The sequence below is a fragment of the Ricinus communis genome, chromosome 5 (assembly GCF_019578655.1).
Source record: "Ricinus communis isolate WT05 ecotype wild-type chromosome 5, ASM1957865v1, whole genome shotgun sequence".
NCBI classification, from domain to species: Eukaryota; Viridiplantae; Streptophyta; class Magnoliopsida; order Malpighiales; family Euphorbiaceae; genus Ricinus; species Ricinus communis.
Window position 1 is genome coordinate 28165879 of NC_063260.1, and position 14160 is coordinate 28180038.

General features: G+C 34.0%; 3 protein-coding genes across 4 annotated transcripts; all 3 read right to left on the reverse strand.

The window, feature by feature from the left end:
- Positions 1-1665: 1665 nt before the first annotated feature.
- Positions 1666-5801, reverse strand: LOC8280084 (ATP-dependent Clp protease proteolytic subunit 4, chloroplastic). 2 transcript variants are annotated; one of them, XM_015719656.3, is made up of 3 exons: positions 5247-5801; positions 2216-2719; positions 1666-2045 (listed from the first exon to the last, which is right to left on the reverse strand). In XM_015719656.3, the coding sequence occupies exons 1-2, from the start codon at positions 5645-5647 to the stop codon at positions 2236-2238; spliced, it is 885 nt and encodes a 294-aa protein (XP_015575142.1). In that variant the 5' UTR covers positions 5648-5801; the 3' UTR covers positions 1666-2045; positions 2216-2235. The 2 variants fall into 2 exon arrangements, with proteins under 2 accessions (XP_015575142.1, XP_002519881.1); XM_002519835.4 differs by having other exon boundaries at positions 1666-2049; positions 5247-5798.
- A 965-nt stretch (positions 5802-6766) lies between these two features.
- On the reverse strand, positions 6767-10179 carry LOC8280083 (putative ankyrin repeat protein RF_0381). The gene is made up of 2 exons (XM_002519834.4): positions 9847-10179; positions 6767-7649 (listed from the first exon to the last, which is right to left on the reverse strand). The coding sequence occupies exons 1-2, from the start codon at positions 9996-9998 to the stop codon at positions 7052-7054; spliced, it is 750 nt and encodes a 249-aa protein (XP_002519880.1). The 5' UTR covers positions 9999-10179; the 3' UTR covers positions 6767-7051.
- A 1275-nt stretch (positions 10180-11454) lies between these two features.
- LOC8280082 (probable polyamine transporter At1g31830) lies at positions 11455-13564 on the reverse strand. Its single transcript, XM_002519833.4, has 2 exons — positions 13359-13564; positions 11455-13037 (listed from the first exon to the last, which is right to left on the reverse strand). The coding sequence occupies exons 1-2, from the start codon at positions 13359-13361 to the stop codon at positions 11580-11582; spliced, it is 1461 nt and encodes a 486-aa protein (XP_002519879.1). The 5' UTR covers positions 13362-13564; the 3' UTR covers positions 11455-11579.
- Between the last annotated feature and the right edge of the window lie 596 nt (positions 13565-14160).

Genomic DNA, 14160 nt, shown 5'->3' on the forward strand with positions numbered 1-14160 from the left:
TGATTATATATATATATATTATTCTTTTATTAACATACTCTTTTCTTAGATTAGTGTTAAAATACACCTTTTAGGGGTAGAATCTCCAATTCCATTATTGATTGATTTAAAATGATGGAATGAGATGGACTAGTTCAATTTATTTAGGAGAGATTATGGACGATGCTTTTCATGTTTAATCTATGCTTTCAAAAATTAATTAAAAAAACTGAGAAGAAAATAAAATCCGAGAGAAACATCAATTATTACTCCAATTAATATAAACTATCAAAGGTAAAATTGAAAATGGAGAATGTATGATCTAAAATGAATGAATCTAGGTCAAACATACAAACAAATATAATCACTCAAAATTAGAATTAAAATTTTAAATTCACTTTACTATTAGCATGTAATGGTGATGTGGATTGGTTTTTTGTTTATATAAAATTAAAAATAAATAAAGGTTCGCCTATGTCCTATTTGAAATAATATAATTGAAAAAGAAGTAAAATAATTGAGAATGGGGGCATAGAATGAACAAATAAGAAGAAGAGGGTATCTATGTGCAATTGGGCCATTAAGATTCCAATGGATTATGTGCTTGTCTCCTTTTTATCACCGCTTCAACGGTTGACCAACGCGGGAACATTAACCGCTATCATCCAATTTACTTTATTATTTATTACTCAACTCATAACCTTGTAGTTTACATTTTTAATTAAGATATTTTTTCAATAATAAATTAAAAATAGTAATTGAACTGTCAAAATGAATGTGATATTTGCAGGGGGCACTAATCATTAAAATAAAACCTCAAATCTGTCTCTACATTCTTTTATCTAATTTTTTTATTATTATTAAAATAATATATTATATTAGTTAATCTCCCTTGGCCTTCAGTCTCTTTCTCCACAATCAGCAACACAAATAATTATAAATTAATAGAGTGTTTGACCACCAATCTGTCGGCAGCCAAATTCACGAGTTTAGTTGTTAAAATGATGAAATTGCCAAAATAGAAAATAATAATAATAATTAATAAAAAAAAGAAAGTGATTAAGGAAAAGATTAAAACAGCATAATCTGGGAATATTATAAGATGCTTCCAGTAACGTAAGAGTTTATAAGGAAATCATTTTAGTAAGTCGGCAGTTTCTTATTAGTTTATTAGTTGGTAGGATGACATCCTCAATAATGAAGAATATCTAAGAGCGCTTTCCTCAATTTTATCGAAATTAATATTAAATTTTAGTATTTTCAATTTAATTAGACAATTAAAGAAAGAAAGAACATTTAATAAAAGGGTGGTGCTACTTTTCAGAACAATGATATAAATGATTAAAAAGCCAATCATCATGGAAAATACATAATTAACAACCTAAGCTTAACTTAATAATGACGACTGATGTTACATGTTTTTTTTGATAATATTTGGTATTCTCAATATTGTAAAATATCAAATGTATATTTAGGAGCAGAGAGTTGTTTTTACGACAAAGGGGAAAGCACCCCCACCATCCATCATCTTCAAACAAATAAGCTGTGCACACTATCTAAGGCTGATGTTTCTAGCAGTCCATTCAATTTTAAAACTATAAATCGAACCAAATCAATCTAGCATAATGGCTGAGTTATAGATATGCTGCCACTTGAAATTATAAAGTATCAAAATTTAAGAGAAAATAACTGAGAACTTGACAAGGGATTAAGACTTCGAGTAAAAATAATATTCCAAATACAATGGACACTAACTACAAAAGAAAGACACCATTGTAGTTTTAATTCTCAATCAAATTTTAGAAAAGCAATTGCGCACTGCTTGCAAGTCCCTATGCTTTTTTATGCTAACATTTCCTTTCAAGAGCAATTCAACTAATACATCCAAGTTTACAGCTTACACAGTGAAAAATTGCCTCCTCATTTCAGTTCTGCAATCTTCATCATTCTAATGACCTATTTAGTAGCTTTTGTTGACATTCATTTTTCCCTGCAACATAATTGCATCCCGTATGCCAGCTTACCAATCTTTCGATACCTCTCTCATGAAAGAATACATTAACAGCCTGTCTTCACAAACACCAGAATGCACGTTTCAGTGTTTTAAGAAACACAAATTAAGTTTCAAAATCATTTCCATTCAAAATTCTCTTCCAAAGATTCCCGGTTGCCTATTGCATCTAATCCACCGAGTTTAACAAGTAATATTTTAGGAAACATCATAAGGGCAAGGTACCTTGTAGCAGACGACACAAGCTAGAATATCTCATCGTCAGGAACATCTGGTGTCAAGAATTTCATTGGATCTTTACGCATTTCTTCATAGCTTAATGTTGGTTTTACTCTTTCTGGCACAGGAGCCAACGGAATGATGCTGTCTCCATCTATGACTCCATCAATTATCCCGTATTCCACTGCTTCTATTGGAGACATATAACGATCCCTATCAATATCCTTTAGGACTTGTTCAACTGTGCGGCCGGTGAAACCTGAAATAATTCTAACCACATTATTCTTGTTATGCATAATTTCTCGAGCTTGAATCTCCACGTCTATTGCTTGCCCACTAGCACCTCCAAGAGGCTGATGAACCATGATCCGTGTGTTTGGCATTGCAAAGCGTTTGCCCTTTGTGCCCCCACCTAGGATGATAGAAGCTGTTGATGCTGAGATGCCAAGGGCCACTGTGGAAACATCAGCCCTCACAAGCTGAACCACGTCATAGATAGCCATTGTAGCACTGACATAATAATGTTAAAAGCAAATCAGCTAGAGAACTAAACTGAAATAGTGCAACAAAAACCATGTTCTTTACCATTGACTGACCCTAGGTTGGCCTAGAAAGAATGGAAATCGACACACCATCATAGTATTCAATGTGAACATCTAATGAAGGGTTGTAGATTCTTGGCTATTTTCTAGGACTGGATTTGGTGTATAGAAGACACATTCTCACCTATCTATCCATCTATATATCTATCTATCAATCTATATATAAATAGTGTTTTAGAGGATCATACCGACCATATTTGTTCTGATAGGTTTATAAAAACAAACACATTACAGGAAGTGAGAACTGAGCAGTAAGAAAAATTCCTGGCATATATTACCAGTTTGTATAAATGGTGTGGGATAAGTACATAGTCTGCAATGAGAATCTCCAACAATGCCCCTTACTTCTCAAACGGAGATACATGGAGATGATTTATAACATCAAGAAGTGTGAAATCAAGATAGTAAAACTTGATATCATATTTAAAATACCAACTGTATTTCCTTGCAAGCCTCCTAAATATCGTGCTAGTGGCATGATGCGACCCTAGTATTTGCAGCTAAATCGTCCCAAACCCCACCCTCCACAATGTCTAGCATTTTTGCCAAAACCTATGGGCAGAAGTATTTTAGAGGTAATTCCTCATAGCATTTGCACTCAGCTACTATCACACTAACTCCCCCAATCCATGCTTCTCTTTTACAGGTCTTACGTAAAGCTAAGTGATTAGACTTTAATGATAGCAGCTTAGTATATGACCTGCAGATAGAGAAGCACACATGGGGGAACAAACTTTAGTACTACAGCTTTATAACGTAAGGTAAGCAAGTCAAGAATTACAACTTCCTAGAACGTAGCCTTAATGGATTTTATATGTTTTCTTAAGTATAAAGTCAATCAAGTTGGACTTCCCCTTTGAACACTCCTGAATGGAACTGAAAGAGTGTGTTAGCAAGTTTAACCTGCTGAATTGAGCAAAAACAAAATAACTAAATTACCCTTAATGTAAGGCCTGGTGTTTAATGGGAGAGAAGGGAGGAGAAAGGAAGGGAATCAATTTTTCATCTTGTTTGGCTTCCATATTGGGAAGGGCAACAGAAAACGCAGCAGCTATTTCCTTCCTATGAAATGAAAGTAATCACACCCCAACTTGAGCTGTAAGATATTTCACTTTAGGAGGAATTAACCTATTCTGCTTTGTCCTTTTACTCTTAAGCAAAGCTAAGTTGAAGGATAGGGTTTTATTTGCCTTTTAAAATTATAACTCCCTTCTCACCCCATCCAAACTTGATAACATTTCTTCCAATTTTGCCTCTTTATGTAGTTATGGATTTCCCATACAGTATAGGGTAAAAGATAGTTCTCCTCTCCATCCCCTTCTATCCTCCCCCTCCCTTTCTCCTGCTGGCCATGCATTTAGTTGACCTTTGCAACTCAAAGCTCCAAATTATAATATAACTCAAAAAATACAGATAAAAACCTATGTTGCAATGACAATGCCATTCATCTCCTAAGACATTGGCAACTGAACCAATCATGATCTGTCTACCAAATTATCCACTTTTTTTTTAGGGAAAAGCATGTACAGAAAACACAACAGTGAACTTTCCTAGTTTTAAAAAAAAAAATCAACAGATGCCATTTTCTAAAGAGGTAATTTCCAGGAAATCAGTATTACAAACTAAACAATACCCAAATCCAAACAAGCTTTCTATTATACTTTTAGACGTCGACCAACCCTAGTATTTACAAGCAAGTCCTTGCCCAACCAAGTAATCCCATATTATCCTACTTCACTATCTTTATAATCAGAATATTACTTCAAATGGACATATTGATTCTGAAGGCTAGGATTGCAGCTATAGCAAAACTCATAAACTGGTCATAAGTTATTCATTTGCAATTCACAATCAGAGTTTGGCGTGATTAGAAAAACACAAATCAAAGAATCAGGTAGATCTGATTTACTTCTAGGACTTCTTTGTGGAACAGTTTCATATATTAGATGAACGACAATTTACCATTCAGACACCAATACTGTTCAAAACTCACTCCTATTAAAGAGAGCCTTATACTTCATATAAGCATCACATGATATGACTAAAAGAATCAAAATGGGTTCTATTTTATCCATTCAACAACAACATCCAGTATGGGACTATTACATGTTATACATACTGCTGGGTATCCTGATCCTAAGTTACTGTACCTTTCGGCAAGAAATTTGCGCCTAGTTTTCTCAACCACACATTACGCATTTTTTACTTGTACCTAGCTCCAAAAAGCTGCTAACTTTATCTCAATTTTTCTGATAGAAGCAGGGGTTAACACAGTGCATTACTAATGTATGATCATGGAATGACCAGTTTTTAGAGTAGGACTATAATTTGAGTCCAAAGAAAAAGACCTATTATTCAATAAAAATTCCCTCCTTTTTTTTTTAAATTAAAGAGAAAACCCAACGAGAGAGAGAGAGAGAGAGAGAGAAATTTACCTGAGAGAACCCCCAGGACAGTTAATAAAGAGACGAATATCTTTAGTAGGGTCTTGAGCATCCAAAAGCAACAACTGACTGATAGTAGCATCAGCTACGAAGTCATCAATATTATTACCCAAGAACACAATCCTCTCTCTGAGCAAAAGCCCCATTGCATCTGACTCAGCTCCTCTCATTGCAGTAGCGGGGGTTTGGGGAGCAGTGAATTGGGGAGTTAGGGTTCCGGAGGATTGAATTGAAAAGGATGGGAAATTTTTATTATGAGGAGAAGAGATTGGAGATTTGAAATTGAAAGAGACAAGTGAGGGTTTAGCAGCAGTTGTAGGTTTCAAAGAAGAAGATGGTGATGGTGATGAGGAGTGTGGGGTAAGTGGAGAAGAGAGCAGTAGCATGTCCATGGTGCTGATGATCTTACAGGAGCACAAGCCCGGTCTTATCAGTTTAGGGAAAGATAATTTGGGTAAAGGGTTTAAGGCTGAATATCAGACTGATGATGGGAATGGATACTCCTACTTCTCTCTCTCTCTCTCTCTCTCTCTCTCTCTTCTTCTATTATTACATTTTACTCCCTCCCTCCCAAAAAATAGTACAATTGACATACAAATTATTAAATAGAATTTTTTTTTAAATTGAGTTATTAATTTTTATTACTATTATTTCTGTTGAACTTTTTATAAAAATCACAATTTAAAGTATAAAATGTAAAAATTAATTGTATGTGGTTATTTCTATTTTTCAGTAATTAAATATTGAACTAATAATTTGAAAAAAAATGACTAATTTAAGATAACCAAGAAGAGGTATTATCTTTTTTAAATGGAAAAAAATATAATTTTTATTTTAATTTTAAATATTAAGAAGGAATCTCCCCTCGTTCTCTAAAATTAATGGGTTAATACTTGATTTGTATTATACACATTTTTAGTTTTAAAAATGATTATCAAAATAAATTAAAAAATATTACTTAAATCACCAAGAATATTAACTCTATGATATAAAATCACATCTCGAAATTTCTCATAAAATATACAAAATTCGTTTTGAATTTATAAACTTAAAATATATAAGTTTTTATTATAAATTAAAATTAAGAACTAAAATAAGAAATGCATCTAAAATTAGGTACCATGGAGTAAAATTTACAGTAATTTTTTAGTATAACATGTACTTTTGATTAATTGCAGTTTGATCTAATTTTGATTTACAACAGAGTGCAAACGTTATATATATGCATCAAGTCAGAATGTGAATCTTTTATTCAATCAAAGAGAATTACTTTCATTTTTAAGTATATTTTGTTTCTGGCCATGGAAAATGTCTGGGGGTCTCTGTCTCCCTTTTTTATCATAGCCACAGTTGAATATTCAACTTCTCCATTTCATTGAATAGGAGCTTCTTCTCCCTATGCAATTGGGTGAAGACACACCGGATGATGCGAATGTAGTTTGGCTTTCCAAATTAATATTGAAATTTAACATGCATGATCTAGCAAGCAAAATACAAAGATAAAGTAGGACTGTAAGAATTTTAGTTGATATATATATATATATGCAAATTAAACTGTCTCCCACCACAGAGTATGGAGAATGAAATATACTGCACCATTTTCACTTTTGTTCTGTTCCACGAGCTCTTCAATAATGGAAAACTGAAAAACAGTAGTTTCGCTAGTTAATCAAAATAAAACTGCTTTACCTCATACAATAACTAATCCAAACTCAATATCAAGAGCTTTACAATGCTGCCACCCTATCTGTTGGGGTGCTTGATTTTATGGGTTAGCCTTCCACTAAAATCTCTCCTCACATGTTTTCATCTTCTTGAGTATCATCTGCACTTAGAAGATGATTAAGTGTGATTTTTCGCCTTTTTTGTTCTCCAGAGGTTTCCTTAGTATCTTCTTCACCCTTCCTTTTAACATTTTCAGCCTCTTGTTCTTCTGAACCCGGAGCTTCACCATCAGCAATCTCTGATTTATCCGGCATTGCTGGCTTTGGATCGGACTCTTCCAATTTCTCTTTTGCATTCAGATTTGCCTTTTCTGATGACTGCTCACTTTTTTCCAGAAACAAGTGGATTTCTTCGTTGCTTGCAAGGTCAAGCGGGGTCTTCCCTGCTTTCGTCTTAGTAGCAAGGCTTGCACCTTTCTTTACCAAGTACTTGACTAGATCAAGATTAGACCCTTGAGCAGCATAGTGAAGTGGAGTTAGGCCCTTTCGGGTGGTAGCTTTGACAGAGACCCCAGATGAAAGCAGAGTCCGGACAACATCTAAATGACCCTTTTGAGCAGCAAAATGAATCGCGCCCATGTCATCCATAGCAGCAGCACTGACATCAGCCTTCTGTTGGCTGAGGTAATTCACCACATGTACATGCCCTGACCATGCTGCCAAATGCAATCTATGCAACAAGGTTACTTTTGTCAAGGAATGACATTGTAAGACTGGACACTCTTAACAGTTCATGAGAAGGATAAACAATGTGTAACAATCCTTTGAAAGTTAGTTTCTTAGGTTCATACAGTAGAACATATTTCAATGCTCACACAGTTGACTAGAACATCAGCATCTATTTCTCTTCATACAAACACTTCCATTATGATGCACCAGAACAAAAATCTTCATGATAATTCCATCAAAAATTCATACACCAAAAAAAAAATGAACTAATTCAGCTCATTGTTTTATAACTCCAATACAGATATATTTCATGTGATGTCTCATAGTTGTTTGTTTCCAGAAAGAAAATTTAAATGTAATTCAATACATATATTATGCAATCATTAGTTTAGCTAATTCTAATTTGTTACCTACAAATGTCAATATAAGCATTGATACTTTTTTGTTTATTATTTATTGACAGCGCCATGACCTCCAACCCCTAACCATCATAACTCTTGCTGCCTCGTCCCATCACCACAACCATCTTCCCCACTGGTCCCAACCATCACTACTCACCAATCCCACCACCTTTCTCTCACTGTCACCACGCAGTTGTAGTGAACTGTAGCCACCACCACCACCAAATAAACAAAAGATAAACACTATACAGAAACAGTAATTGCCATATATATTACACTAATTTTCATGTTAATACTAAATATGTGAAAAGAAGGGTCATGGATCCCATCACTTTACATTCTTATTCTGTTACATTTAATTCCTTTACATCCTACCATTTTAACTTAAATACATTTACCTTCTCTTCTCTCTGGATGGTGAAGAAATGTTTCTTATCAATCTACTCGTCATGATGCAATCTAACCTAAAGTAAACGAATGGATGTCTTTAGAGCTCCTCTTTCCTTGTTGGATTAGATAATATTGAATAGACAAAGGAGCATGAGGTTGAAGAGACTTCAACTGAACAGTAGAAAAGCTGGCAATAAACTAAATTGACCAATATAGCAAGAAAAAAAAGTTTGAAAAATAGCTTCACAGGGTACAGCTATCGTGAAGCCCTAAATTGAAGAAACAAGGATAACAGAGCAACTGAACAAAAAAGGAAAATGCAAAAGTTAACTGTTAGAAGAGAATATTTAATTTCGTAGTGTGAGCACAGCAGTGTCAATCACATAGGAAGGATGCCTTCCATTCATTAGGTTTGCAAGAGGAGATAATGCATGCATGTGTGTGCACACACAAAGGGGAAGCAAAGTATCAAATCCGGTTGCCTCTAAAAAAGAGTATACACATGCATCATGAGGAAGTTACACATAAATATCACTGAATGACGAAGCAGCATACAAGCACACATGCAAGTGCAACATCATCCATATGCCTCTCTTTCTTTTACACCACATCACCTTATCAACTCTGGTTATGACCTAATCAAAATAAGCCTCTTATTTTTCGTTCTCTTTTATCTCTAGATCTCGTTACCATATATTGACAGTCTTAGGATGGTTAAATTTGTATAAGTTTCTCTGATGGACCAATTTGGAACTGGAATGACAGAGGCAGACTAAGAACTTCAAGTAAGAGCTTGGATTCAACAAAATAACATCATAATAACTTATCTCTTGTAAGATGAAAATTTTAGTGTCAGTCTGCCAGTGTGCTTTTACTCATAATCCAGTCCACAACAGGAATTCAAGGACCGCATGACAAGGGAAAATCACATTTCCTAGGTTAAAAACAGTATTCAGAGCACACATGATCATCAGCAGGTAATTATAAAATTTTCTTAAGACACTTGAGCTTATTCAAATATGCTCTTTGTCATCATGTTCTCTCTTTCTTCATGCTTATTCTCTTGCTCACAAGATCATATTTCTTTAATAATATTTCTCTCTGTTTGATCCTTTCTTTTCATTTAATAGCCCGTTACAATTGGAATTTTATAGTTCAGCAACCAGACCAGAAACGGATGAAATCATGTTGTTTAGATTAGTTACAATTTCTGGACTGCATTAATCAGGTTTGCTGTGTGCTAAAAGGCCTATTAGCATTAGCATCAGTATTAGGGCAAATTTATAACACGTTACCTGTAGTGTGGTTTATAATCCTTGAAACACACACAAATAGAAAAGCATATTGAAGAAGCAAATAAAATCCAGAATTTAATAAAACCAACAACAAATAAAAGCTAAAGGATACGGAGTTCTGGAGTGCTTATCTCTAGAGTTAACAGCCAAAGGATTTAAACTGAGAATAGACTGAACCGCATTCAAGTCACCGGACCTTGCCGCTGCATGAAGCTCACCTTCTCCTCCACCTCCACCTCCACCTCCACTTCTTCCCCTTCCCATTCTCTTCCTTTCGGGTTTACCAAAATAATACCCGGTCGCACCGTTTATTTTTTCTTTTTTCTTACGTTTTGCCTATCAAGATATTTCCTCCTCCCAAGCTTAAGCCCAAGCCGGGGCGATGTTGATTCTTCCAGCATAAAATTTCAATTTGTGATTAAAAGTATATATCTTTTTGTATATAATATATTATCGAGCCAGGTTTATTGGCTTAAATTCATCTAAAAAAAATCCATTGATATTTTCATAAACGAGCTATATTAATTCTGTAATAAATTTTACTTAATTTAATATGTGAATCCGACTAAATTCAATTTAATCAAATCTGAAATGAAGTTAGAATTGATTGATGGGTTAATTAATTGTAAGTTTGAATAGAATCTCTAAGAGTTTAAACCTAAATTAGAATTCTGTATTATATATATTATTTAAAAAAATAAACCAAATCCACGTATGAATTAAATTCATGTAAATATTAATGAAACTAAATAAAAAGAGTGTCAATATTCTTATCTTCTTTTACATAATTAAACAACTGTCGTATATTTCTGTTGTCTTCTTGTAGAGAGTGTTTGATTGCGTGGTTCTCACTTTGATTGTACGTATGACACAAATTATTTGATGGTAAAAATTGAGAATACCTTAATTGGAAATGTGCTGATTGAGTGGCTTCCTTCTTGGACGGTTTATAAAATAATAATTTATTTCGACTAAAGAGCCAAATTTATATTAAAAAAAAAAAGAATTAATATAAATTTAAACAATGAGAAAGCCTAAAAGATGCAAGATATGATATTAAGCTCAATAGGAAGCCCATTAAGAGCTAACCCTAAATGTAACAGAAAATGGAATAAGATCTACTTCAAACAAATGTAAACAGAGCATGCCCAACAAGCAAGCATGCCCCAAATAAATGCCATTTAAACAAGCCCTAGGGAAATTCTAACCCTAATATATTATCCGAATTCATACTTGTTCCATCCACCTAAAATCATAATCTGTTGTTTTATTATAGGTTTATGTACCATTTCATCAAATCAAACTACCCTTTTTAACCAAATTATTTCACCTTATTTTCTCTTATTTCTTTTTTCATGTCCAATTTCTCCATGAAATTTTTTCTTATTATATTTATAATATATTTCGAACAAAATATCTAAAATGAATTTAAATCAAATAAATCCCTTTACAAATTTCAACTAAAATAATTGTAAAGATAATTTGCAAATTGCATTGTTTCTTACACAACCAGTGGTCCTTATTCTAACTTCTTAATCATCATTTCCTTCGATCATCATTCTAAAATCAAGGATGATAAACGGATGGTTACATATTCCCTAAGCATTTAAAAGATCAATGTGTTCATAGGACACCAGGATGACCCTTAGTATCTAACAAGACCAAAGCAATGCATTTATAAACCACAAACATACTACTGAAGCATTTCATGCAGCCAATATATAAAACACAAAGCTATCATTTACTACCTTGCCAAGTAGATGGACTATGGGGTATAATTATTGATTCTTGACATTTTAAGCACCAGTTTTTAATCTCATCTCTGCATACGCTGACAAGTATTGGTTAGTCTACCAAGGAATAAATAGTCTCCTGGTTAGCATTAGGAAGGTCTGGGAGCTCTTCCCTGGCTGAGAACTTCATCCACCTCTTTTTCTCAGCATACTTGAGACAGGGCTGCAGCACAAGGCCAATCGCCACAGCAATGAGGCTTACAACCATTACTTTGATTGTTGAAAGAGCTAATACAACGCAAATCAATATGGTTGGAGGAATGCACATAAGAATGGCTCCAACTGTTCCTACAGGTATCTTGTACGGCCGAGATGCAGCTGGTTGTCGTATCCTCAGTTGTACAAATGCTATAAACTCCAATATCATTCCAAAACAGTACAAGAAATTCTCTGCTGCTACAATCTCTTGAAAGCTTAGCCATGATAACAAAATCACTCCAGAAGCTGAAAACAAAATGCCAATAAGAGGTGTTCCATAACGAGACCTCCTAGCAAAGAATTCAGGTAGCATTCCTCGTTCTGCCATACCCAAAAGCTGGAAAGAATCACTACTCATCTCAGCAACAAACATTCCCATATTTGACATTGCTGCAGCTCCTTGGATCCACCATCTCAACCAAACTCCGCCAAGCATTTTAGCAATGTCTGAGAAATACCCGTCAGTCCACATATCTCGGTTGAGTGGAACAGCGCCTGTGCCAACCAAAAGAGGGAAGAAATAACTAAGGACGACCAATATTAGAGCATAAAAAAGAGCTTTAGGTAGAGTTTTCTTTGGGTTATCCACTTCTCCAGCAAGTGTACTGATTGAGTCCCAGTAATTCAAATTCCAAAAGAGGGTGTTCAAATACAAATTCCAATCCACATCATGCAAATTTACCACAAGCCATCTTGAAGGATCCATCTTTGGAATTGCCACCATTCCCATAACAAGAAAAGGAAGAATCGAAAAAACACCTAAAAGAACTGCTACCCACCCTACAATAGTCAAACCCCTATAATTCATGTATGTGAGCACAAATGTCAAAACTAGAGCTGCTGCAGTTCTTGGAAAGCCACCGCCTAAAGCTGGAATTCCAGACTTCAAATAGTCAAGAAAAAGAACTGGATACAGAGCATTGTCAATCACCCCGCTTAGCCATTTCATCCATCCTTGCTGAAACCCCCAGTATGGACCCAATGCAGACGAAACCCAAACAACATAACCCCCATTTTCAGGGAACATGGTCCCCATTTCAGCCGTAATCAAAGCCTCAGGGATACTCCATATGAGTGGAAAGACCAAGAAACCAAGAAGGGCCAGAAGAGGACCAGCTGCCTGGACACTATCCTCAACCCCAAAAGGACCTCCAGAAACCTCATAAAAGATGAGAAAAACAAGAGGCAAAACTGATACTTTCTTATAATTATGCAACTTAGGAGAAGGTACTTCATCGATATCCACATAATTAGCAACATTGGTTTCCCCCATTCCAATCAGACCTAGCTTATATGCTGAGTTCCTCAATTTCTGCATTCAATATCAAAGCTTTAAGTTGATTAACAAACATTCGAGGGAACAATTACCAGAGCTATATATAAATCAGATATAATTTTCACAGTGAAGCAAATATATTTGAGCAGCTAGACAAGCAGTGACGTAGTTGTTAAATCATAACTACCATTCAACAGATTAGCTAGCATTCAAGAAATTGACAAATGGGTATGCCAGATTCAATAAAATAAACGATAAAGAGGAACAAAATGTTAAGATTCAAACATCGCAACAAAAGATTCAGAGCTGAAATTGAATTTTCGAGGTTAAAAGGCACTAAAGATTAAAAAAGCATACCATGAAAATGGAGGAGACCACATCACTAAGTGAGAATAGATTGAAGGGAAATCTGGGAATGAAACTAGAATTTGATGTTTCTCATCAAACCAGGAACTTTTTCTTTTTTTTTTGTGCTGAAATTTTCCAATACGGGAATTTTGCGTGGGCTTTAATTGAACAATCTAAACTTTTTACCACCTTTTTAATTCTTACTGCTTTCTGTTAAGATTATCACTTTTATTTTTTCTTGCATCAAATTACATATGTGTCCTTCAATTATTCTTTTCAGATAACTTTTGTTTCTTTTTTGCCAAAAAGGTATTCGATTAAACAACACAAAAGTGTCTCTCTATAATTACGTCATCCCCTATCAGAGTTTTCTTGTTATATAAAAAAAAATTATATTAATAAATGTTCCTTAATGCATTTTCTTATTAATTTTATTTGAATACAAAAAAAATATTTTAAAAATATTTAAATAATAAAAGGTACCTAAATTTTTGAAATAAAGCATAAAACCTAAAAAGTAAACAACAAATTACCACTACTAGATTAAATAATAAATAAATAGATTGATGAAATTTTATTTTTAGATTCAATTTTAAAGCCAAAATTGACAATTACTTTCAAAAAAAAAAAAAAAAGAATGTTAGTTTCAAATATTTAAAATAAAATTATAAATCTCGCAAAGTTACTTTACTTTTTTTTAAATTTTTGTTAATTTTGATCGATTTCCAACCAACAATGATAAACTCGACATATTTACATAAGTTTTAAAGATGATTTATCAATTCAAGTTGATTTTAGAAGATTAAATCTG

Coding starts and splice junctions, on each gene's coding strand:
- LOC8280084 (XM_015719656.3), bottom strand. CDS start 5,647: ATGGACATGCTACTGCTCTCTTCTCCACTTACCCCACACTCCTCATCA. Junction 2,720..5,246: donor TGTCCTGGGGGTTCTCTCAG/GTAAATTTCTCT, acceptor TTATTATGTCAG/TGCTACAATGGCTATCTATG.
- LOC8280083 (XM_002519834.4), bottom strand. CDS start 9,998: ATGGGAAGGGGAAGAAGTGGAGGTGGAGGTGGAGGTGGAGGAGAAGGT. Junction 7,650..9,846: donor GATAAGCACTCCAGAACTCC/GTATCCTTTAGC, acceptor CTTGTTGCATAG/ATTGCATTTGGCAGCATGGT.